General features: G+C 39.9%; 1 protein-coding gene across 1 annotated transcript in view; it reads right to left on the bottom strand.

Moving 5' to 3' along the window:
- Positions 1-2,421: 2,421 nt before the first annotated feature.
- The window catches only part of LOC149309851 (von Willebrand factor D and EGF domain-containing protein-like), a 56,504-nt gene continuing 32,345 nt past the window's right edge, over positions 2,422-26,580 (bottom strand). The window contains exons 14-31 of the mRNA XM_089534015.1: positions 25,357-25,512; positions 24,370-24,474; positions 23,338-23,452; positions 21,198-21,448; positions 20,973-21,081; positions 20,158-20,295; positions 17,704-17,871; positions 16,290-16,973; positions 15,343-15,438; positions 15,162-15,257; positions 13,430-13,525; positions 10,712-10,807; positions 9,360-9,455; positions 7,198-7,293; positions 6,994-7,089; positions 4,852-4,947; positions 3,632-3,735; positions 2,422-3,523 (exon numbers count right to left, since the gene is read on the bottom strand). Coding sequence (XP_089390141.1) covers positions 3,503-3,523; positions 3,632-3,735; positions 4,852-4,947; positions 6,994-7,089; positions 7,198-7,293; positions 9,360-9,455; positions 10,712-10,807; positions 13,430-13,525; positions 15,162-15,257; positions 15,343-15,438; positions 16,290-16,973; positions 17,704-17,871; positions 20,158-20,295; positions 20,973-21,081; positions 21,198-21,448; positions 23,338-23,452; positions 24,370-24,474; positions 25,357-25,512 — 2,619 coding nt within the window. The 3' untranslated portion in view covers positions 2,422-3,502. The remainder of the gene's footprint in view (positions 3,524-3,631; positions 3,736-4,851; positions 4,948-6,993; positions 7,090-7,197; positions 7,294-9,359; positions 9,456-10,711; positions 10,808-13,429; positions 13,526-15,161; positions 15,258-15,342; positions 15,439-16,289; positions 16,974-17,703; positions 17,872-20,157; positions 20,296-20,972; positions 21,082-21,197; positions 21,449-23,337; positions 23,453-24,369; positions 24,475-25,356; positions 25,513-26,580) is intronic.

The following is a 26,580-nucleotide window of genomic DNA, read 5'->3' as shown; positions in this document are numbered from 1 at the left end:
ATGAGATGATAAAAGAAAGTTAGAAATGTAAATCATGTCAACCATTTGCTGTCTAAAAAACAAGATGTGTCTGCAAACAGAGACATTTTGTGCAGTTAACACTTTAGAAGGCTAATTTACTGTAACAAACACCATCAATCTCAAACTTTTAAAATGACAATGTATGGTATGTGATTTATAGAAGAATATTTGACGTCCTCTAAATTCTTGTTCTTCCAGGTGGCCAGGGTACAGTCTTCATCTCTAGGAGAATTATTGCGTAAGAAAAGAAAGCGAAAACAGTGAGTGGGGGTAGTGCAGCTTTCTCCATTTCTCTCTGCATGCCTTTTCTTGAGGGAGATAGCGGTAAAAGCTTGCCTTTTGTCAAATAGATTTTTCAAGTGTGACAAAAGGTATGATTTTTATGACCGTCTGCCTTGGAAAGAGAATGAAAGTGCTACAACAGCACACTGAGGGGCACAGAAAAAGCCACTACTCTCCTGCTCTGTTCAAACCTCCCTTTTTCTCAAGAGATACACAAACTCTACCAGAGAAAGGGTATCCATTCCTTCCTAGAGTGGCAGAGCACATACCTCTCACACTCTAGAACAGGAGTGGGGAATCTTCCCCCCCCCCCTTCCTCTGGAGAACCATATTCCATTGGAGAATTATCAGGATGGCCACATGCTTGCAGTGAGTGGGGCTAGAGGGTTTTTGAATTTAGGCCAACAGTGGAAAGAATTTAGGATACAGGTCACATACAGTCCTGGGATCTCAGGTTATCCACCTCTGCCATAATGCTATTTAACAGCAATTAAAAAGATGCACATACTCATTGTACAACAATTCAAGTTATAGAACACAATTATGTGAAAGGGAAAGCCCTAACCCACTGGGACCCTTGTGTATGCCCAGGAATGTGACCTAAACCACTCAGGCCATCTGATCATCTTCACGAACAGATGTTTTCAACCAGTGATCTCCCTTTTCTTGTAATGTGGCCAGATGGGAGCCCATGTACCTAAAGGATGTCAACAGTCCAGAACCACTTTCATAGATGCAAGGCTAATTTTGTAGTGCTTCACACACTTCTCCTCACTGTCCATAATCATTCTACAGGCCTCTTCTACTGAAAAACGGACATCAAGGAAAAGTCTGGTTATTTGATTGCCTGCCTGACATGAATGAGCAACATTCGGGAGACTTAGCTTCTCTGGTGGTTTATCAGAAGAAGTCTGGCATCGGTTTGCTGTGCGTCCCCGGAGGTTCCTGCATTGCTTCAGTTCCTGGAAGACATCCAGCTGCTGTTATCTCAACTGCCTTTGGAACCACGGTTCTGCTTCTAAAATTGCTAGTTCTGCTCAAAGGTCTGATTTAACTACAGGACTCGTTTGAGTTGCTGACAGTGGTTGTTGGACCCCAGCAGTTGTGCTGACAGGACTTTTGACTTGTGTGCACTCATAATAATGCTCTTAGAAGAGTTCCATACCTAGACTTGGAGATTTTATGTTTACATGCATAGCAAAGCCTAAACCCGTCTAGTGATGACTACTGCTTTCCATGATACTTTCCAGAGAGATCCAGGACACTGTAGTTAAAAGTTCAGATGGAACTTCAGCTGAAAATTCATCTGGGATAAAATCCTGAATATCTCTGGCAAACTACCATCTTCACCTGCTCCAGTGTGTGTGGATTCAGGCATACCTCTATCAGCCAATACTAGTCAGTTTAGAAAAGGTGGTTTTTTGATGGGGAGCGGGACTACATTTTACAGAATATCCCAGCCAGCCTGTTTAGTGGCTGGGGGTATTTTTGGAAAAGGTGTGCTGCCATCATCATTCCTCCTCCATTTGGCTACTAGCGGTGACTGGACATTTGCTCAGCCTTCCATTCGGGAGTTGGGTTTTCAAAGGACATCCTGTACAGCACTACAGTCTGACTATAAGGCAAGGTGAAGCAGGGGTAGAAGGAAATTTCAGATGCAAACCATCTTGCCAAAGAGTTTCTCTGACCAGGGTTAGGGTGGAGCTGAGATCTTTTCTTACCTCATTGCCTAGAGGGCCATGGAGTCATAGTTAGGGAAAGAGAAAAAGGATGTGGAGAATACATTGGGAGTTTGCACTGTCGACAGCTCATGTCCCAAATGTGGGGAGGAAGGCTTCACTCACTATTTCATAATGAGGCATTCCATCTGCTCAAACCATGGGCCACCTCTAATTTGCAGCAACCTGCATCTTGTTTAGAACACAGAATCAGTCTTACCGGTAAAAACATAGTTCAGCCCTGCTTCCCACCGGAAATAAGCACTATTTTGGATATAAGTGCCTTCTCGTCTCTTTCAAGAGCATTTCAAATGCAACACAATTTTCTGAAGTCTCAAGGTCATGTCACCTGTTATGCTTAATATATAGCGTGGGATGGAAGAAATGATCACCTGCCTCTGCACCTCTAATTTATTAAATACAAAATGGCACAGCGGATGCACACTACACATTTAGTGTAATATGCAGTGTGACCTTTCCTTGAGCCTTCAAGGTAACATGACATACTTTTACAACATATACAGTGCATTTTAATTTTAAAACATATTTTATCAGATCTCTTAGTGTACTCACATTTTTACCCCCAAAAAGCTATACATAGGGTTTGCCCATGCAGAGTAACAACTTATGAAAATGGAGCAATTATTATTCTGTATGCAATGTACTTCCATAAAGATACTTCAAATCCAATCCAGGACATATCACAGGTAAAGGTTTGTGATATTTCATACCATCAGAACAACTGTAAACATATGCCATATATAATTTCCCTCTGTGTTCATCAGCAAAGCCTTACAGTAATTAATAGCTCAAATTCTACTCATAAATTTTCAGAGTAGCCTTGCAATACAGGTTTTTTTTGTGCCATATTATTTGCAATGCATTTCTGTTGCTGCATTAAAGAATCTCAAACAATGGGGCACAAATTACAAACAGTATTTTTTGTCTCCCCTCTACCTTGGAAAGACTACATCTCCCCCAAACAAAATGTCCCCCAACTGCAAATCATTCACACCTGAAGCCTGATAGTCATTTTTCTTTCTTTAAAAAAGGGGGGACTTTTAAAGTCTTAAATCAGGATGGAGGGTTATGTGGGGGTGACTTGGAGGCAAACATGTTTGGTGGGTAATGATGGGCCCTAATGGAGAACTGCAGTGAGGGTCCTGGGAGAGCCATAGCCTGCAGGTTTCATTCGCTCACCTGTGCAGTAAATAGAAACAGGGCACTGGGATGTTTACAGGTGAGTCAAGAAAGCTCAATATGAATGGCTGGGCAATTTGCAGCAGTAATGTGCCCCACATAGCTACTCAAACCAGTTATAAACAGGGATGCATCTCTATTTACAGCACATCTATGTTCTGCATATGGAATGGGCTTGGTTATGCCTTTTTATGAAAAAAAGTGCCCTGAAAGAATCTGTCCATATCCAAGAACCCTGTAGTCCATGCGAGTTGAATATGTAATCCAGAGAGATTTGTTCTTCAAGCTCGTTGTCCTTGTCCCTTGAAAAAAAGTGGGGAAAGGCAGATTAATTTAGAACACAGTCTCACTCTTACCTCCAGCCCTCTTTTTCTCTTTTTGAAAGAATGGAATATTTGCACTACAATTACCTGAATTCTTTTCCCACAGATGACTCCACTATAACCAGGACGACAAGCGCATACATTTGGAAGTATGCATGTGCCTCCATAGAGACACTTTCGGTTACATACAGCTGAAACATACAAAAGTGTGCGTGATTTACCTAGCAAACAAAACAAAAGTTCTCTGCAAAGAAAAGAAGCCCTGGTTATCCTACAATAACTCTTAAGCACACATGACTCCACAGGTCAGCAAGTTATCTGGGAATACAGGCAGCAGTGCAAAGGGTCAGAAAAGAATTCAGCTTTCAATGGGTCCATCATTTTATAGCAAATAATGATGCAGTCCTATGATCCTTGCAAGCACCTCCCAGACATAAGAGGATAGCTTTGATCTCCCCAGCAGAGGGTAGAAAAATTCAATGTCAGAAGGAAAGAATTAATTTTAGAACTGCTTTCTTACCCCCTCAAAAACCTCCAGAACTCATACATTTGAAAAGGAGAGGGGAAAATGGTGGATAGTCCCAAAGCATGCTAGGAAAGGCCTTCAATCCATAGGAGAATGGAATCCAAAACTACAAGCAGCTGTGTTGATCCATTTCCACAAACCAGTTCTAGCAGTTTCCAGCCTAAATCTAAGTGCCAGTTTCAACTTGTATAGGCCTATTAAATTCACAGAATTTAAATGAGTTTTGATTTACCATTCAGCAAGTAATTCAATGAGTCTATTCTAGCTGAGATAAGTGCTTGGATGTAGGCTTTCATCTCCAGCAGGAGCATTTGCAAAACTAGAGCATTTAATGGCCTGCTTGAGATCACATCACCCCAAACACTTGAAATTACAGTAAAGACTACTCACAATAATAAATAAGTGTAATGAAATTCCAGTTCTCTCTCTCTTGCTATCTACTATAAGAATTTCAGATAACAGGAAAGCTTAAGGATGGCTACAGATGATGCCATTGTCTCTCCTCATCAAAAACATCTGCCACTTTGACCATAGGAGCCCTTGGTCTATTACAATACAGGGTGATTCAAAAAGAGTGGTGAATAAAAGCAGCTTTACTTTTGCACCATTGTTTTTGAATCATCCGGTACTACTAAATTTCAGTCTGCTATAATAAGTTCTTATAAGTGTTCTTTCAGGTTCATTGTGCCTCTTTCTGAATATGACATGAATCAACATCCAGAAGATCTAGCAGAAACAAATGTTTTTCCCTACTATAATCTGAACATTAGAACTGACTTACGTTTTTGACACTGAACTCCTTCCCAACCTGGATGGCAATGGCAGGTACTTGGTCCAATGCATTCTCCTCCATTCTTGCACTTCTGAAGGCATATAGCTATACAAGACAGACAGAAACATTAAGAGAGCAATGAATATTCCCCTTGACTCAAAATTTCTTCAGTCAGTTAATAAACTGAAAATTATGATCACATTATGTATACCATTTTTAAAAAATGCATATGAAATGTTTAATGCCTCCACAGGTGAGGCTGCTCCTTAACCAAGGCAGTGTTGTGCTTAGTCAGGTGTTTACAAGAATAATGGGTGTGATCTAAGGAAGAATGTAAGGAAGAAAATAATAATAGTTTTATGAACCAGTTCAAGGCAGTTTTATATGGGCTTATCAAGGGAATTGCAGGTGTTCATTCAGCACTGAGCTCAGTCCACAGTAGTCCTGCCAATTCAGAAGCTAAGATGTGATGTCAGTACTGACATCTCCTGCACCTTCATATCTACTTTGGAAAGGTCTAAGGGACTCTTATTGCATCATCACACAAGCTCAGTTCACTACAAAAATGTTAAATTCAGGGTATGTGACGTTCTTTATGCACATCTGTCTTCTGGAGCATTACAAACATAGGAAACAAATTGGGAAAAGGTGCGGAGATTCCCTCCCCCCCCCCCAATGAGATCTTAACTAATGTAGCTAACTAATGCATGATGAGATAGAATAGTAATTCTAACTCAACAAGGTGCCCTGATCAGGTCTATACTGACTGGGATTACCTATGAAAAAGCTCTCTGAATTCTAGCAAACAGCTCACTGGAAAATGCCATATAAGGCCCATTTATGAAAAGAGACTCCAAAGAAAATGCTATTTATCAAACTTTCTGCTTATATATATATACTGTATATGCTATGTAAGATTGGTGCTGCATCTCCATTTACAGTGATGAGACCATTGGCCATTACTGACCAAAAAGAACACAATGAACTGGAAAGGCACAGAATGGGACTAAGGTGGGCATTCTTTTTATGCAGGGGATCTGTTCCGGATCCCCCCGCGTAAGGGAAAATCCGCCTATGCTCGAGCCCCATAGGAAATAATGGGGCACGTGCATGTAGCGGAGCGGCATGTGTGTGCTGCAGGCACACGTGCCATTGTTTCCCTCCCCAAGCGGCTTTCGCGTAAGCTGGAAGCCATGTGAAATGTGTCCGCGCATGACGCAGGTGCACTGTATTAAGGGAAGAGGAGCATCTTCCCTACAATGAGAATCTAAAGAGGTTGTGGCTTTTTATTTTTTTATTTTTAAAAAGGCTAAGGAAAGTGGTGGTGGTGGGAGATAAGAAAGATTTAGGAACAGAGGAATGAATACAGTGATGGGTGATCTTCTTTGTTGCCCAAAATATCCTTGGCAGAAATGAGCCTGAAAGGATGACCACCACAGAATCTGACTCCTCTAAGCACCAGCTTCATCTCTTCCTGAATAGAGCAACAGACGCAGAAACAGGTCCTTGCTTCTTTAAGCTCCTCCATCTCCCAGCCCAAGCTATTGGAAAGCTGTAGTACACACCACCCTCTGCTGTTAGAAGCATTCTTTGTCTTGGCTTGAAAGGGCTTGTTTGAACCTTCTGATATTCTTCTGTAAGCTAAGGGTGATTCTGGAACCATCTGCTTCTTTGCCCTCTGCTCTTTGGTAATGGGTGTTTGTTAGTTTTTTATGTACAAAATCAATGCAGTCTGGTTTTGATCTCATTTGAGTTACGGTAGGTTAACAAAGCCACTATGTGACCTCTGCGGTATGAGATATGGGAATTTGTCTCAAAATTGTGGTAGTTCTTTCAAAAAGATTCTCAGAGAGACATGCTGTGCCAGTGAGATATCAAACTAAACACCCAAAGCTTGCTTGCTTGAGCAATGAGATAAACAAGGAAACTACAGATATTATTTTGGAACAGAATAATGTCTTGTTTCCATCATTTAGACAGGAAAAACCCCAAGGGTCATGTTAAGCAGCTGTGAAAAGATGCCCTCCAATTACAGTGGAATGTAAATTACATGCTAGTTACTGCTGTAACTTGGACAAAGTGCTTTTTATCTACCCAATTTAACAACAGGCATTCTTTTTTATGGTTGCAGGTGCTGAGAGAAATACCTACGGGTATTGCATCTTTTGCCTCTCCACCCAGATGGGCAAGAACAAATATTTGGGCCCACACATCTCCCTCCATTCATGCATACAGGGTCACAGATACCTAAAACCAAAAGCATTTAGAAATTAATAATCAGTGCATGTGATGAAGCTGGCAGGCTTTTCCTACATCAGCCAGCTGAGACTTGCCACAGTTTTGAAGTAGCCTTACTTTTTTCACACCTCCTGCCAATATACCCATCAGGGCAGGTGCAAACATTATTTCTCATACAGTGGCCACCATTCTTACAAGGAGGACTGCAGACAGCTAAAGATAAAAACACAGAAAAGTCAGATACAGGTTCAAGTATAAGTTCAGTCATTCAATGCTACGTGGCATAACATTTTTCTTTCCTTCTACAATGGAAATATAAACAAGAATTTCTCTTGACTAACTGCAGTGAATGGACTTGAAGATGATTATGCTCCAGCCTATTACTTAGTTCATGTCCAACAGTGCATTCACACTCACACTCATGCATAGACAGATTTAAATAAACACATCTGCTACATCCATGCATATGTGAACACATGCGTGTTACACTTTGCCAAGTACCAAAAATCTGTGGCAAGCTATGCAATAAATATGTACTGAGAACACAGGACCCAGCCTGCCTACACAGCTGACAAGATACATATGCTCTGAATGTGTCAACATTCAGTGGAGGAGAGAAAAAGTGAAAAACACCCAATGGAATCCCTACAGAATCTGCTTTCTTCAAGCAGATAAAGGAAGACATGTCTTCAAATGCTCAGTAGATGGCTGTTTTTATTTTGCGAAAAGCCCAGTGTATTTCAGCCTCTATATATTTCAATGTTTGTTTTTATATAGCCACTGAGGAAGGCCATTGAAATATATATGGGGTGAAATGTGATAGGCTTTTTCCAAAACAAAGACAACCATCCACTGAACACTTGGAAGCATGTCTCTCTTTTTTTCTTTAGAATCAGTGAGCAGCCTTTTACACTAGGAAAAGGTTCTGTGTCCTTAAATTCTGGGTTATTCACTAACCTTGCATATTTAGATTGTGCCAACCTTGCATATTTAGCTAAGAAACAGCCAAGTTGTTATAGTTTGGGGTTGAGGACATCTGGCTCTCACAAGCAAAAGGGGAGGACTCCCCACCTTCCATGAGCATCAGTATTTCATGTTCATGTTCAATATTCAATGTTTATCAGATGATCGTATTTCAGTCTGCATGGGCTTGTGTTAAACTGATGAAGATCAGTGGGGTAGAACAGATGTGAGTCCTTTATCCTTGGACCACTACAAGGACCAGGCTGAAGATGGGCATGTAGGCTTCACTTTAGAGAAGACAGTTACTTTGTTGGATTGCAGGCCCCAGAATAGTCCAACCACAGATGACTTGGGAATTCTATGAGTCATAATCCAAAAAACTCTTCCAAGTTCTGGTTCAGAGGCAGTTACTTACCTTTTTGACTCCAGGCATGGATTGTGCATGAAGCCCAGAAGCAAGCAAAAGCCTGCAAAATACAAGAGGCTTCAGAGAGCTCCCCTGCCTCTTTCTTTGGATCCCATATTGGGAGAAAGATGGGGTATAAAAGTAATTCATTAGTTAGTTAATTAACTTTGTTTTAGAGTTGCCACTTAGCAACCCAGGAGGTTATATTCAAAAGGCCAGGTCTTAGACAGATCAGAGGTGGGACAATCAAGTTCTTCTGTTTTAGGAAGCCTTATATTCTCTACAAGTTTCCAGTCTTGCCAGACTTATGCTCAATGTTTTCTCCCTCAGCCACAGTCAAACTGGAATGGGGAAAGAACAGAGACCTAAATCAACTGAAAGCTTCTATTCTGGAGCCAGATGTGTTCATGCAACAGATCACTACATCAACCCCTACAATTTTTTCATTAAGTAGGGCTGGTCTTATCATTAGATTAAGGCTGGGGGCAATGGTGGGAGAGGCTAGCAGCATTTTTGAGTGTTATAAAAGAACATTATGGTATAATTACTCTCTTTTTACTGCGAGAAAATGGGAAAATGTGGAATTTTCTATTTTGTGTGCAAAAAGAAATTGAATATTTTGTACTTTGCCTTAGATTTTGAAAAGGAGGCACAATTTGATGCTCTACCTCAGGAAGCAAAATGTCTTGCCTTGCACTGCTAGTAAGGCCTTTAATCCAAGGCTGTCTGATTTTCTTCAACACAAAGCATACAGTAAAACATGTACCTATTGTGTTGTGCCCCTTATATGATCCAAAATGTACTTTATACCATCAATGTTTCTCCCTTCAGAACAGAAAGACAGAAATGTCCCATTTATTTTGTTTCTAATAATTAAGCATTTTTTTATTTCTAAAAACAAAAACATTACCATTCTGACAAGAGCCACCAAAAAATCCATGTGGGCAAAGACATGTATTTGGTTTATTACAGGATCCTCCGTTGAGACACACTGGATCACACACTGCTGTAAAAGACAAGGAAACGAGAGGAAAATGCACATTTTTTGAAGTGGATTTTTTTCATAAGTGCAATGAGTTATGCCACTTTACTGTGTGCCTGCAAATGTCCTTTAGGTCAAAAGGCTCAATAAAAAGCTATGTTTTGACTTGGTACCAAAATGAAATCAGCAATGGAACCAATCAGTCCTCCAAAAAGATGGCACTCCACAACTGGGGTGTCACAGGAAAGAAGGGCCTTTCCCATATATTTCCCAAAATGTATTATCCCTACCAGTGGAATACAGGAAGATCTCTCGAATATACCCCAATGACTGTCAGCTTCATTTTTTCCGCATTTAGATGTTGGTAAATTCTAGTCTGGCTCTAGAGAGCCAGTGAGGCACAGTAGTTTGAGTGTTGGACTATGACTCTGAAGAGCAGGGTCTGAATCCTGGCTCAGCCATATAAACCTACTGGGTGACTTTGGGCAAGTCACACTGTCTCAGTCTCAGAGGATGGCAATGGTAAACCCCCTCTGAAGAAATCTGTGAAAGAAAATCTTATGAGAGGTTCACCATAGGGTTGCCATAAGTTGGCACATAACAACAACAACAACAAATTCTAATCAAATCTGAGTTCAAAAGAAATTCTTATCCATTTCTGTTTGGGATGTCACTTTTCCCTATCCAAGAGGGAAAAAGTGTGCTTATTTGCGCTGTCTGTTTGTTGACATATATGCTCAGTGGGAAAAGAAATTTGATCAGCCAGATCTGGTTAACAAATAAAAATCCTTCTTCTTCAGGTAAACAAAACTCAACTGACAGAAAGAACAAGCAAGCAAAACTTAGGTTGGGCAGCTTAAAACAAGACCAGGTAACTGACCTATGCAGTGTTTAATATTTTTGTTAGAGATAAAGGAATGAAGTCAAAATTAGATGCAAAGAATGATAAGTTTCTTTTCAAAGTTTATAGCAGGCCCTGCCTTCATAAAATCCAGGAAAATAGTGCCAATCTGCACTATAAGGATTTTGATTATGAAAGTAGAGTTCCAGTGACTACTATTTACAGAGCAACATTGAGTAGAAGTCCACTATGAAGTTGTTAAGGAAATGGGATACTTATCTACTCCCAGAATAACATCGCTCAACACTGCAATTTATGTTGAGGGCTATAAGCCTATCATTATTTCTCCAGTTTGTGATTTCAAAATTGCTGCGTTGTGCTTGCTTCTTTTTGCAGCAATTCTAATGCAAAGGAATTTCTTTTGGGTTATGCTCTTTACCTGTACTACAGGTAGGTCCATACCAGCCAACTCTACATTGACAGACGTCTGGAGTAAGACATTCACCCCCATTTTCACAGTGTCTGTTGCAAACCACTGTAACAACAGAATCAAAATAAACCAATAAGCAAGTAGAAGTTAGTATTAAAAAACCAACAACACATGGTTATTGCCATGTTTCATAGTAGTAATGCATCCAGATCATTTCCCAGCTTTGGATAAAATGTGCTTTTACCCTTTAACTCATAGTGACAAGAATTACATTATAGTAAATTGATATAGAATGACTATTCACATTACCCCAATTTCACTGCTTTTAAAAACATTTAATTATTTCTTTCACACATAGGACATTAAAAAAAACCTATACAGAATAAACCAGATAGCATTAAAGGGTCACAACATGCTAACAATATTCTCTTCCAAGCTACATATTTCTTCTTCCCATTTTTTGTTGAAATTTAAGAAGATCTGAAAGGAAAAAACACATCTTAATGTAAGGGCAAGAAGCTTCAGAGACAGCAGGATGTGAAAACAGGTCCAACATGGTAATGTTATTTATATTCACAACCAAGCACTATCATAATTATTTCACTGTATGTAAGAATGTGATCATAACGAAAAGATGTTCACTGCACAATAATTTACAGCTGGTAGCAGGAATAAGTAAAAAGAAGATCAGGATCTACTTGATAGAACTATGGGTTTTTTAAATAGATCGGCAAGGGTTTATAATAAATTGGGGTGCTAAAATGAAAAATCATAAGGGTAATCCGGAGGGGGTTTGTATATAAAAGCACTGTGAGCTCACTTCTGGTACTGAAAACAAATTCTTAGGCTCATAGTGTGCTTGGAGACAGTCTTTAAAAGCAAACAAACAAACCAAGTATTTGCCTTTTGCACCTGGCTCTGGCTGATGGATCTTGGGTTTCAGAGAAAAAAATAACCTAAAATAGATCTGATTAGACTAAGTCTGCCCAACCCTGGTATAACGCTTTTGTTATTAACTTCTCCACAGAAGGATATCTAGTTATCATTTGATCTGCACAGTCAATACAAAAATATACCACAGTCTGGGCTATATATTAATAGTGTGTGCTGGACTGAAACAATACAATTGATATATTACTTTGTTGGCTGTATTGACCACAAGACAACTGGATAAACTTTTTTTTCTCGTAGACCACTTTCAAAATTTTACTGATGTTGGTGGACCCCCTGCTGCTACATTTCTACCATATTCCCAAAACTCGTCAAAAAATGTGAAGATTAGACCCCCGTAGACCCCCGTCGAGTCTCCCATGGACCCCTGGGGGTCCACGTGGACCACTTTGGGGAAGACCAAGTTACAAAGGTGTAGTTCCCACCAAAAGTAGTTGGTCTTAGTCTTGGCCTCTGGCATTGGCGGGTTACAGACCACCCATTTGGGCGGTCTGCACCCGCCCCTTTCCCCAGTGTATCGGGGCCTCAGAGGCCAGAACGGCAGCCGCTGAGGCCCCAATCTGCCGCTTTTCAGGCTGCGGGGAAGCGGCAAAACGCTGCTTCCCCGCAGCCTGAAAAGGGGTGTCCCTGGAGCTTCAAGCCCCAAGGACACCCCGCGGCGGTGGGGAGGAGGAGAAAGGGGCCGCTTGGCCCCTTTCTCCTTTGGTCCGCTGGGCGCAGCTGTGTGAAGGCTGCGCCCAGCGGATCAAACCAGGAAGGAGCTCCGAAACATAGCTCCTTCCTGCTCCATGCTAAGGGCGCACTAGGGGCCCTGGCACGGAGCGAGGACGTAACTTCTGTGCCGCCCCGTATAGAGGCGGCGCGGTCGTGACGTCCTCATGGCGGCGGCCATGTGGAACGGCTGCCGCCATTTTATGTGCGTTCCGTGCGTCCTAGGGTTGGGGGCGTCCAGAAAGGACGCCCCTTTTCAACCCTAGCACACACGGAGCGCATACTAAAGTGCCCGTCTGTAACGGGCCATTGTCTCTCTCTCTCTCTCTCTCTCTCTCTCTCACACACACACACACACAATGGGAAACTTTTTTATGGCACCATTCTTTGCCATTGATTTTATAGTAAAATAAAGAGTCAAAAGGTATTGAAATATGTCTCGATATCCCTGAACAGTCTTAAACAATTTTAAAGACCAGGAGAAGAAAAGATGGAAAACAATCATGAGCTTGATTCAGGCTGTCCTACATAGAGTGGATTCACTGAAAGAAATCCTGTATTACTCATCGTAACTAAGGCCCATTGATTTCAACAGGTGTATTCCAAGCCTGGCTAAATAGGAAAACAACATAATATATAACAATTAGACAGCTCGACCTACATACACAAATTTCAGGAGGGATCTCAAGTTCATGGATATATTTGAAACATCCACATTTGCACAGCTAGATAAAATTTTGCCTGACTGAGAATGGAACCAAGAAAAACAACGCCAGAGTCTAATTATCTGGCATTTACTTGTAGCTCTCTTATCAATAACATCAGTCAATTAATGAAAAGTCTGTTATACCTTTTGCAGCATAACTGTGACAGGTTTTGTAGCATAAAACATCAGAAATATATAGTGCCTTTCATTTGGGGGATGTCTGGTTACACCATGATTCTCTGTTCATCCAATTTTCATATTTGTAATAATTGACTTGTAGTGGACTTGCTTGCTTTGCTTTGCACCCTGTGCCCACAGACCCACACAGGCAAGCACCAACATTTCTTTTAATGACTCACTTGTTTCACATCGTGGACCAACAAATCCATAGGGGCAAGTGCAGAGGTTTCTAGAAAGACATGTCCCTCCATGTAGACAAGGTGGGTCACAATGTGCTGCAGGTGCAAAAGTAGTCTCTTCAGGAAATCAGCTCCAAAAATTCCATGAAAATCAGAGATGTTCAAACAAATTATAAAATAAAATAGGCTTCCACAGCTTATTTAAAACAGTAATATTTTTGAAAGAAACACTGAAATTGCTTCTTGGAATATCAAAACGGAGAAGACCAAATTCCAACCTGCATTTTCAGCATCGGCACCTTTCTGATTAATTTAACTATGACAACTATACTCAGTCTATAACTGAGAATAAAGTTCAGTTCAAAGAAATCTGTCATTATTAAGTAGTCTGGGTGAAGGGTCTGCTTCACTGAATAATGTGCCTTTAAATCAGGGTAACTGCTAGTCTAGTTTTTGATTGAAAAAAGGCCTCCCCTAGGCTTAAAACAAGTGAGGGGAACATGGCAAAATTGTCTCTGTGTCTTCTTTGTTGTTGTTTGCCACCAAGTTGGTTTTTATGTATGGTGACCTAATGAATGAGAGTAATCTAAAATATCAATAGCTCTGCTAAGGTCTTGCACGCTACATGCACATGCCTTCCTTGCTTGAGTCTATCCAGCTATATAACATGATCTTCCTCTTTTCCTACTGCCTTCCATTTTCCCCAGCATTGCCTTTTCCAATCAGTCAAATCATCTCATGATATGTCCAAAGTATAATAGCCACTAGACATTTTTACTAATGGGGGGGAATTCTGGTAAAAATGGCAAACTTTGCAAATTTGGGGAGGAACACTGGGAAGTCTAAAAAATGGTCTTGTGGGCACTTTGCTTACCCCTGAATTAGATGGTGTATTGTCATTTATCTTCTTCATATACAGGAAAAACAATTTAAATAACAAAAAAAATGAGAGAATAGGTCCTGATTTAGTTATGTCTAGAGTAGACCCTATGAAATCTGTAGGGCTTAAATAGTAACCATGACTAAGAAAAGTCCCACTAATTAAAACCAGACTAATTTAAGTATAATTAAACCTAATCTCCAGTTCAAGGCTGAGGAAGCCTGTGGTGCTCCAGAGGCAGCTGGACTAGTAACTTCCATCAGCTAAGAGCATGGCTGATGATTAGGTATAATGGGGACTACAGTCCAGCAAATTCAGGAAGGCCACAGGTTCCCCATCCCTACACTAGCTGCATACATATATGCCAAATATAAAGGTATGTTGAGTAATATTGATGAAACAGGGGCATCCAAATGTCTTTAGACCATTACATTTTACATATAAGTTAGTCTTTCATTAGAATATGAAATAAAACACAAACAAAACATTTCAGCAACTACTGAGCCATTTACATTAGAGCTAATTTTTGTGCCAGACACATACTGGTAAAGGGTTACAATAGGATGACAGGAAAGAGGTCCTTCATACAGGATGCTGTTGTTGATCTCCACACATCACTTCAGCTTTTCAGAATGTCTTTAGACTAAAGAGCACAGGTCTATGTACTCTTGACCTTATGGGAAATGTTTGAACAAATGTTTGAACAAAAATGAATTATGGCTTTTCAGATTCTTTCAGATTCTGTTTTCTGGAAAGTGAAAAATAATTGACACTGACATGTTCTAAGGATCAATATTCACAGCAATCTCCAGTATACATTTTGGGTCATCCGTTAGAGGATAGTTCATTTACCTTCCTCACAGATGGAGCCACTGAACCCAGGGAGGCATTCACATAGATTGGGCTTGATGCACTTCCCACGGTTTTTGCATTCTGGTCGACACAAAGCTGTATAAAAACAACTTTCAAACTTTAGAGGTATTATTTAGGATTTTATCAACTGGACATGTAAAAGGCAACATGTTGTACTCACCTGCCTGACAACTACGACCAGAGTAACCAAGCTTACATCTGCATGTATTGGGAGCTACACATTCCATGTTTTGACCACATGTGTGCCTGCATATTGCTAGAAGAGAAGGAGAAATTATTCATTAATTTGATTTATATCCAATCTCTCTCTCTCTCTCTTGAATGTGACCCAGGATGGCATGCAAATTAACAATGTAACTACAATTTAAAAACGGGACAAAAACACTTCCTCTCAACCAGCAGTATGCAAACCCCACTCTCTTCCATGCCAGCATTCTCTGAAGTTGCTAGCCGTAGCTGCTGGCAAAACGTCAGCAAAAAACTCTACTAGAACACAGCCTCATAGCCCCCCCCCCCAAAAAAAAAATCCCCATTAAAAACCCTCAAAATGGCTTCTGAAAACTCATTGTTTGCTCTGGATATCCCCTGAAGAGTCTGCTGTTGTGATGCTTGGTGGCTGTTTACAATGTGTCTCACTATTGTGGCAAGTCACTTGCTTTGAGATCAGAATGAGGCCCCCGGCCATGTAATTGATGCTGAGCACCTTGTTCTGAGTTTAGAGCAGGTGAATCACTGTGATAGCACAGCAGGACACATGTATGAACCACAACCAAACATTGCAACATTGTGCACCAGGCAGCACAGGAGGACACATGTATGACCCACAACCCAGCATTGCAACAGAGGGCCCAAGGTAACAGGGAGATGTTGGGGCAGCTCTAGGGCTAGATCTCTCCAAGCTGTTCCTGTAGTATCCTGGCCAGTGTAGACACCATCCATGTGACAATTGTGGGCTGAAAGCTGTCCATCACACAATTTAGTCATGGGCATAGGGTTTCCATAAGTCAGAAATGACTTGTAGGCACACAACAATCACAAAGTTGCTAGAAGCATGTTATTGCTAGCTACAATAACATAAAATTCTTGTGTTACTGTAGGTACTCATACCTTTACAAACAGTACCATCTCCATAATAACCGAAAGGACAACGACCACATTTGAAATTTCCCTTTTCGCTTGGTTTACAAGGAACTCCAGGGAAACAGGGTGAATCTGCACAGGTTAATAATCGTGGCACAGCAGTTGAGATTAACTTTTTATGTGTGCCTGGACCTTTAGGTAGCATAACATATCTCTCAAAGGTGGATGGTACAGTATTATCTTTATGTTTGCTGAAGGAGCTTTGAAATCTGTGGTCACTTCTTTCTCCCAGTTCATTCTTTGCAAACCATGTCCCATTGATCATGTTAGCTCTGCTGCTCGATGTAATGCTGGTCTCAAGTGGAGAAGAGGTTGGGTCTTGCGTCTTTGTTGTCTTCCTAAAAGAGATTGTGTTATTCCTAAGCAACGTGTCAGATGTAGAGTTTACTGGTAAGTCTTTCCTTGCATTGACAGAATGGACATTCACTGTATTGATATCAAATGCATAATCAGGAAATTTACTACTGACAGCCTTTCCAAAAGCTGTTCTCTGTGAAAAGAATACATTTGAAGATTCCGTTGTTTCAGCTGCAGAAATCAGTGGAATGCTGTTGGCTCTTTCTGTGGGAACAAATCTTTGGGGAACATCTGCAGGATTAGGAGGAAGGTTTGTAATGTTTGGAACCTGAGCAGCTGACTGTTGCACAAAACCTGCCAAAGAAACAGAGAAGACAGAAACAAAAATAATTACAACATGTACATTGGAAAGAAAATATTCTTAAATCTGTACAAAATATTCACCCATTTATCAGTAGTCTTTCCATACTTGCAACACTGCTCAGCATTACTGAGAAGATACATGTGAATATGGAGGCTCTACAATGCCATACTATTTGCAGCACACCATTTAAAATTTTAAAAAATGTGTCTGAGTGTGTATGTGGGGATGTGTATGCACACACACACGCACACACACACACACACACACACTACACAGTTACATCCTATTAAGAGCTGCCAAGCTGTTACAACAAACTACAATTGCCAGAATTCCATAGCCTTGAGCCATGGCAGTTAAAGTGGTATCAAACCAGATTCTTTTGGCAATGCGGACGCAGCCAGGGTCAGGAAAAAGAGGATTTATTTTATTTTATTTTACTTTTGCTCCTCACAGCTCATATGGAAACCCAGCCCTTGAAATAGAAAAGCTCAAACTTGGTACTGTATTGTTGTGTATTTTTTATTACACAGTAATAGTTTATTTGATATAAATCAGCTTCTTGTTGTCTAGATGTAAAACAACCTCATGTACACATCACCCTTAATTTTGAAAAGTCAGAAATCATAAGGAACTGTAATAATAGAAGTAATAACAATAATGATAATATTTCCCCTTCTTCAAAAAGTATATGAATAACATAAACCTGAGATCTTTACTTGCCAGAAACATTTTCACCAGTATGAGCACCAGCAATTCTGTTTCTTTTGTCAGTAATGTGGCTTTCCCCCACTTTTATTTCAGTTTCATCATATTGATCTTCATTTTGGCTATATCCATCTCCTGATGTTGAAGGATAGAACAGAGTTGCACTTGTTGATTTAATTTCAACTGTTAACATAAATACAATGGAGCCCAGTCAAAAGTTTTGCAAACAAAGAACAATTAATTCTCGATTCTGAAGTTAGTCAGTTCTAGTGTATACCCACAATGAATAACTATAGCAGTTTTATCTCACTTCAGCTGCCATGGTTTCATTCTGCAGGATCCTGGGATTTATTGTTTGGAGAAGTATTTGGAATTATCTAATTCACCTGCCTGAACAAAAGCATTAGATCTCTCTGGTAGAGATTTCCAAGTCTCTCACTAAACTACACAACCCAGGATTGCATAAGACTGAGACACAATAGGTAAAGTGGTATCAAAATGGTATAACTGTGTAATGTAGATGCATTCATAATCTCATATCTAATTGCTTTTAAGACTGCAGTGTGACCATTTCATGCAGAATGCTGCAAAAGTAACAAGATTTCAACATGCTGTTTTCTTGGATCCCAAATTCTTAGAAACATAATTCAACCTGAATAATCAAACAATATTCACCAAATAAATAAATAAATAAATAAAATGGTAACAGTGATAAAAATAGGATTCAGACAACAAATATGGAGAAGTCAGATCAAGTGGTACCAGAGTATGCAGTTCCTTCTAACATTTAAATACAGTTCCAACAAAACAGTAACAACCATGATTATATTCCTATTACAGTGCATTTCATCCCTTCCCTTCAACACTCACCACCCACCTCCAAAGGTGTCCTTTCAGTAAACATAAACCCCTAATACACTTGCAGCTTCAGTCAGGCCTGCCACACAGCACAGATCCTCAAAAGCCATTCTTCTGTTTACAGTAACCATTTCTTCCTAATATGCAGCTCTCTTGTTTTCTCTCTCTACTGACGTCTGAGGGATTTATTCTCTACTTTTTTCACTGCTTCCTCCTTGATTTCATAAAAAATTTAATTTCACCAGTAGCATCTCTCTCATTTCAGCTTTTCACTTGCTCTACATCGGCAGCTTCTTTGTCCGTTGCCCTGGTAACTTGCTGCCTTCCCCTGCTGTATCTGTTTAGGCATTTTGGGTCCAGCTATACTATGTAATCATACCAAAATATCCCCTTTTATATTTATTTCAGTGTTTTACTGCACCAACGTCTACAAATTTATGGGTATGAGATTTGGAGTTAGGCACATTGGCCTTGTAACACCCACAGACATACCTATACAGATGCCATGATTTGTGAGTTAGGTACTATAGGAAGGTGACTTTTGGAAAAGGATCCAGGGCTGCATCCACACTTCAGAAATAATCCAGTTCGACATCACCTTAACTGCCATGGCTCAATGCTATGGAATTCTGGGAACTGTAGTTTTGTGAGACATTTAGCCTTCTCTGTTAGAGAGCTCTAGTGCCACAACAGATTATAGTTCCCAGAATTGCATAGCATTGACCCATGGCAGTTAAAGTGGTGCCAACCTGGATTATTTCTGCAGGGTGGATGCAGCCCAAGAAACTTAAGGAAGCAAGCAAAATCCAGGAAGCATCGAATACATGAGAAACCAGAAATGCACCTCAACATGCTCACAAGATGGATCTTTTGTTGATAAAACGGCTCAATAAAAGAACCATCTTTTAAGCATCTCTAGAGACTTAAGCTAATCTAACCATAATTTTTCATTCTAAACTTGTCTTCTACCTCATACAGGTGAAACTTGCTATCAGATATCAAATTCCTACAGAGATTTATACAGGGATAGTAGTACTAGGGATGCTGCTAGAAAGAATCTGCTTCCTGTCATGGGCTGACATCCATAAGGCTACACTAGGCACAACCATTGATTTGAGTATGCCCAGCGCAACAAGCAAAATATTAGTAAAGAATCTGTATAAAATGCAAGTTGACTGCACTGCAGAGCCACTATTAATTAATATTAATAGCCAGACTTGGCATCTTTGGGCATGAGCCAACAACTTGTAGTGGTTTGGGTGTTAGTCTAGGACTCCAGGAGATCAGGATTTAAATCCTGACTCCTACATGGAAACTTACTCAATGACCTTTGGCAAGTCACAGTTTCTCAGCCCCAGAAGAAGACAATAGCAAAAGCCCTCTAAACAAATATTTCCAGTAAAACACTTCCTTAGGGTTGACATCAGTCCCACAGCTACAACAATCTTTTGGATGCTCACTCTCTGACTTGGTCTGACCTACCTGACAGGGTTTTGAGGATAACAGGCACAGGAGGAGATCCATATATGCTACTTTGAGTTCTCTGAAGGAAAAGTCTGATATAAATGTAATAAATAAACAAATAAAATGACTAAAAAATATTGGTTTTACCATGGCAGATTTTCCCATCTCCATACATGCCTTCTGGACATGGGCCACAAGAATAGGATTCCACTGTATTAAAACAAGTTACTCCAGGGAAGCATGGCATGGATTTGCACTCATCTATATCTTCTTGACAATGTCTGCCTGAATAGAAATAAAACCAGTTAGGTACACCTAAAGACTGTTCAGGATTTAGTTGCTCTTCCACACAAGCAGCTCGCCAAACAAACTCTCACAGATATGTCTATACTCTAAATTTCTATAATTCGGTAACATCATTGCCTTCCCTCCAATAGACACTCTGAACTTCTGAAAATAATAATAAAATAACCTCCCTCCAAAAAAAGACAGGGTTTCCTACAACATTTTCCTATACATACATTTAAGGAGTGTTATATATAAAGTTGTTTTCCTAAGACCAAACCCATTAAACTCTACAAAACATACTTCTAAACTTACATGTACAGGGTCATACTGTGTTTCTATTTCTTATACTGCCTTTCTCTCTAATCTAAAAACCCACAAGGTTAAAGCCAAACCTTTGCCCTCTTGTTTACTGGCTTGAGCAGGTATTATGTGAAGATGCAATTCAGTAAGCAATGCTTAGAACCTGTCTGTTCTGCTTAAATAAGTAACAGAGAAACTGAATACTGAAATCATGCACATAATTGAATTACTGCTATGTAAATTCAGAATAAATGACAATTCACCCTGCAGCCCTGGCGTACATTCACAGCGGAAGCTATTTATCCCATCAAAACATCTGCCACGGCCACAGGGACTGGATGCACAGTTATCAGTGTTCACTTGACAAAGGTCACCTTCAAATCCTGGCAAGCAGACACACAGATATTTCCCTCTTCCAGGGGGGAAATTGGTGTTTGTCACACAAGACCCACCATTTAAACAGTCACATGGTTTCGTGTTGACCTACAAAACATACCCAATAAACAGCAGGGTGTTAACTCATGAACTAGAAATATCATTTGTAATGGAATTTTATTGCTATATTATAGAAATTAGTGTTTGATCACAACAGGTATTACCTCTATTACTATTTTGGTTTCAGCACTGCAGTCATCAGTTATAGAAAAGGCAAATTTCTCAGCATTTTTTGACAATGCCTTCCAGATGAGGAGTCCAGCAGGAGAAAGATTGGCACCTGGGGGGCCAGAATCCAAGGAGAAAGCAACAGCGGAGCCTTCTGGATCCATTGCTCTGAACTGATATACAAAATGCTCTCCATAAAATGCTTGCAGCTTTTCTTGTATGTTTTGGAATACAGGAGGCTGGTTGTCTGCAGGAGGAAAAGAGTGATGGTATTAAGAATATACTCCACAAATAGGCTGTAGCAAGGAAATGTATTGCCCTATTCTGTCTGATCATCACTGAGATACTTCTACAGATGCATAGGAAGCCACTGCCAAAGGCCTACTGTGAGTAAGTAACTGAACACAATGCTTTGTTTTATGGCTACATGATTGTTTTCAACCAGGAAAGAGGCAAATATGATGAAATGCAAAAACAGATACATGACATTGGTCCTGAGAAAGCCAGCCTTTAATGTAGGTGCTTCACTGGGGTTGTAGACCTCAGTACTGAATACATTTCTGTGGTCTGTTCACATTACATATTTACTGGACTATTATCTCACTTTTAAAAACATTGATTCCATTCTTTGGAATCCTGGAGTTTGTAGTTGGGGAGGCAATGGGATGCTCTGGCTGAGAATTCTAAATACCCTTCCCTAAACTGCAAATTCCAGGATTCCACAGAATGGAACCACAACAGTTAAAATTGATTAATAGTGCTTTGTGGTTTGTTGTTATGAGCCTTCAAGCTTATGTCAACTCTAAGATGAACCTATCATGGGGTTTTCTTGACAAAATTTGTTCAGAAAAGGTTTGCCATTGCCTTTCCCTGAGGTTGAGAGCATGTGGCTTGCCCAAGATCACCGAGTGGGTTTCATAACCAAGCAAGGATTTGAACTCTGGTTTCCAGAGTCTATAATTATGTAATGTCAGTGGGCCTCTCTTCTTGCCCCCAACCACTCTCTTCATAATGACATGTATTTCTCTAGCAAGCAGAACATTCATTGAGCTACATTTCAGTTACTGACATCTATCAATGCAAAAGAATACAAATTTAAAGGAAGCTCATTTCATGAACTGCTGGGTGTTAAAAGGATTTTAAGGTAATTATACTCCTTTACAGTTTTGATAGGCATTGTTCCTAGCCTTTGCCGGATTTGTTATGAACAGATATATGTTAGCCTTTTGCTTAAAGACTGCATGATGAAAATCATTAATGTAGAACACATGCAAAGTTGGGCATCACAGCCAAGGCTCAGCATGGCACAGTGTCCGATGCTATATGTCAGGGTGGGGAACTCGGGGAACTCTAGATGCTTTGGACTGCATGTTCCACAATTCCTTACCATTGGCATGCTGTGTAGGGCTGATGATAGTTGTAGGCCAAAGTATCTGGAGCACCAGCATTTTCCTCTCCACTTGATCTATATGAAGTGGCCTGCTGGGTGTTAAAACCCTATTTTTAATGTCCCAAGGAAGTCACAAAACAAGGCGCTTTACTGTAGCTAACTTAATAAATTCATCTAGGCAGCATTTTTTATTTCCTAGTACAGGAGTGCTCAACTGTGGAAGGCTGGGTGGGGAGGCATTAACCTCCTAGGAGACTTTGGGGAGTCACACTTGCTCTCATAAGAAAAATTGCCCCAAATGCCTCTAAGAGATGTGGGAGTATTTTACCATGTTTGGGGTTTCAAAAAAGGCATTTATTGAGCCTTAGTTGTCCCAGGTGGTGGAAATATACGCCACACCCCTTAACAGTTTAAAGCATTTCAGGGCAAAACAAATTAAGGTTTTTTTGTTTTTTGTCCTTTTGTTGGGTTTTTTTTTTTTTTGCAAAAAATATTTTTGAGGCATGCCTCCAAACATGATGGAAATGCCTTCCATGCTCCCTAGAGTTCATATGGCAACATTTCAGGGCAATAAAAAACAACAACCTCTGGGGACCCCAAAACAGCCCTGGGGGCTGTTTTAGACCTATAGGTCACACTTTCCCCACCCCTGTCTCACCTGTGTTGAAAAGATGTAAGCTAACGTACTATGCTATGTTAGGTTACAGTATTTGACAAGGGAGCCTTTATAACTGATCAAAACTTACTTTCAGAAATTGACCAAGTTAACCTTGATACTTCAGGTCTGCAAAGTAAACAGGAACTGGTAGGATTTGTGTCACCTTCACCATAACAAAGTCCATCTATGTTGCAAGTTTTCTCCTTCACAGAAACAAGAGCCACATTTATTAAATGTTTGAAGACATTTGCGTGTCAAACTCTCACAGCATTGGCCTCTTAACTACTACTACTGCTATTATTATCATAGTGTTGTTATCATCATGACTACCATTGTCATAATCATCCAGCATTATCAACCTACGTATACATGGCATTGCACCAAACTAAGTAATTGGACATCAAAGCAGACATCCCTGTCAAGTGTGAAATCTTGTGCTTCTCTCTGTCCCTGTCTAAATCTAGTAGTTTTCCTACAGAATCTGTAACTCTCAGTGGCCTCAATCTCTGGAATCTCCCCTGAAAACTCTTGATAAAATATTGTCGTGCTGCATCTGAATATGTCTAAACTCGCGTAGAAGTGAGACCTGTTACTCTATGACAGTCAGGATACTTTTTGTACACTATACAAAAAGTATCCTGACTGTCATAGAGTAACAGGTCTCACTTCTACGCGAGTTTAGACATATTCAGATGTCAGATAAAGTGGCTTGCTAAAACATCTGTATCTTCCCACTTTTTGTTCATGCAAAAGGACCACTAAAGTAATTAATACATGGATAAACCCAAATTCCAGGCTTTAGTCATATTCATGGTTTTAGTTACATTTATCTGAAGAAGTGAACACTAGTCCACAAAAAATTATGCCATAATACATTTATCAGTCTTAAGGTGCCAGAAGACACCTTGGTTTCACAGAATAATAGATACTGTTCTTTAGCCTTTTAACCCAAGTTATACAGCTTAAGTTGATTAATTGTTTACTCTAATAAAATTTTATTAAAACTCATATGACTAATCAACTAACTTTTATTTAATGAGCTGATTGCTCTTCTAGTTTTATTTTCTAGCACCAGTGAGGTTGTACATAACCAAAATGAAAATGAGGAGAGAACACTTGCCTTTAATATGCATAACCCATTTGATTGTGGGTCACATATCTGACATGCTCCATCAAATAAAGTCACTGTTTTAGGATTGCTGTAAGTGAGCCCATCATTAGAAATCTGTTCAGACATAAAACAATAGTTCTGAAAGTTATAAAAGCATGCAAAACAGAAATATGGAACATTTTAAAACTGACAACATTCAAATGAGCTTTTATGGGGTTGAATCCTGCATATTTTAAAACACAGGGAAACTGTGAGGCCATTTTATTTATTTATTTTTATTTAACTGATTTATGTATAGCCCTTCAGTGGAGCTTTTAATGAAGTATCAAAAAACAAGGTAAAAACCACAAATGACACATATCAAAACCAAAACAAAGATACTGAAAATGATTTTTAAAGCTTTGGACAATCAAAGCAAATTTTCCTGGTACAGTTATCAATAATAGTACCAGTCTTAGGAAAGAATTCCATAAGCTGGTGTCATCAACAAGATTTTCTCTCACTATACACTTCTGGAAGCATATGGTAAAGGCACCTTAGGAGACCTCAGGCTGAGCATTAGATCTACTGGGTCTTAACTAAAGCATCTAGGCATTCTCAAATCTGGGACCTTCTGGATATGGCCCAGGTGCTCAACCACTAACATTGGCATCTTCCTACACATGAACCTACTTATCAGTTATGGTCGTCAAATGAACCTCTCTTTTAAGAATCTTCACTCAGCTCTATTGCAGGGATGGGCAATGTTTGAGGGGCTGGGGGTTATTTTTGCCATTCCTTGGATTTTCTGAAAAAACTTTGGTTTTAGAAATAGATATAACATAAATTTAAAAGGGCAAATCTGATTTTGCCATTTTATACAAGGGACATCATTTTACTATGCCACTGTATCTAATGGGACTTGAGTATCCACGGATTTTGGTATCCTAGAGGGGTCCTGGAACCAAGCCACAGCAGATACCATGGGGCCACTGTACATAAATATACAGTGATCACCTTGATTTGCCATCTAGCGATGGGCTGGTCATCTCCCAGATCCACAGCATCAGACTGGTCTCCTTTGGTGGGTAGTTGGCAATCAACAGTCCTACCGTTGCGGAAGACAGCATGGATGAATACAGATTCCCCAAACATCCATTTGTTATCACTGTACTGAATTAAAGGAGCAGAAAGCCTGATTTAGTTAGACAACACAATAAAATATTTTTTCTTAGATTCATCAACTGTGATGTATAGAACTGGAAAGCATTTTGCATAGCAATGCATTACCAAGTCAGGGCCAAATAGTTCAGAGGACAAAAAAATCCATGATTTGAGGATCTCTGGCTTTAAAGAAAAGGTAAATGCACTGGAGGGTCTGTTTTGGAACTGAGGTGTGATACAGCAGAAGGGGGTTCACTTTCTTCTTCCATGAATTTCCTGATCAAGCTTGTTTCCATCATACTATTTGCCCAGGAAGCAAATGCAACAAAAGCAGGGGTGTCTAAGCTTGGTCTGCCTTTGTATGTGGATGATTTGCTAGGGAAATGAAGTTCAGGGAAGGAAAGGTATAGACATGTTACAGATTTCTGGTTCATCACATTTACTTATCGATGAGGGTTAACCAATTAAGAAGTCCCTTCTGCAATCACAGTCATGTGCATATTTAATCCCAAATCAGTGAAAGAAGGATTATGGTGTATTCCTCTCCTGTACTCTTACATACTTTGTTTCGATGTTCCAACGGTTTCTGGTATTTGAGCAAGGGAAGGACAGCCAGGCACAACTCCATCATGCTTTTGGTCCCAGTGGATTATGAGAAGCCCTCCCTTTGGATTCCAACTACCATTGCTTTGACCTCACATGTGCATGTCTTATTTAAGACTGAGGCCAAGGAACTGTCAAATTAGTTATTTGTAAGTTACCCTTAAAAAGGAGGATGGGAGGGGGACAGAAAAAAGAAGGAATGCAATAGCACCTTTAAGACTATCTGGTTTTTATTTTAGCATGAGCTTTTGTGGATATAAACTGCTCTGGGATCCTTATGGCTGCAGGGTGAAGCATAAATACTCTAAATAAATCAATTCCCTCTATTAGCTATTTGCAGTCAGAAGAATGGAATGTTCATGGGTCATTTAAAGTAAAACAACCCAGGTTCTTCTACCAGCTAATACTTAAGAGCTATCCAAACTTGTCATAGTACTTAGAGCTATCCAAACATATCAGAAATTAGAAAAGTCC

The sequence above is a fragment of the Sceloporus occidentalis genome, unplaced genomic scaffold (assembly GCF_023333645.1).
Source record: "Sceloporus occidentalis isolate IW3139 unplaced genomic scaffold, rSceOcc1.0.p SCAF_7, whole genome shotgun sequence".
NCBI lineage: Eukaryota > Metazoa > Chordata > Lepidosauria > Squamata > Phrynosomatidae > Sceloporus > Sceloporus occidentalis.
Note: the sequence above shows the minus strand (reverse complement) of the source record. Positions and strands in the feature narration are given on the sequence as shown.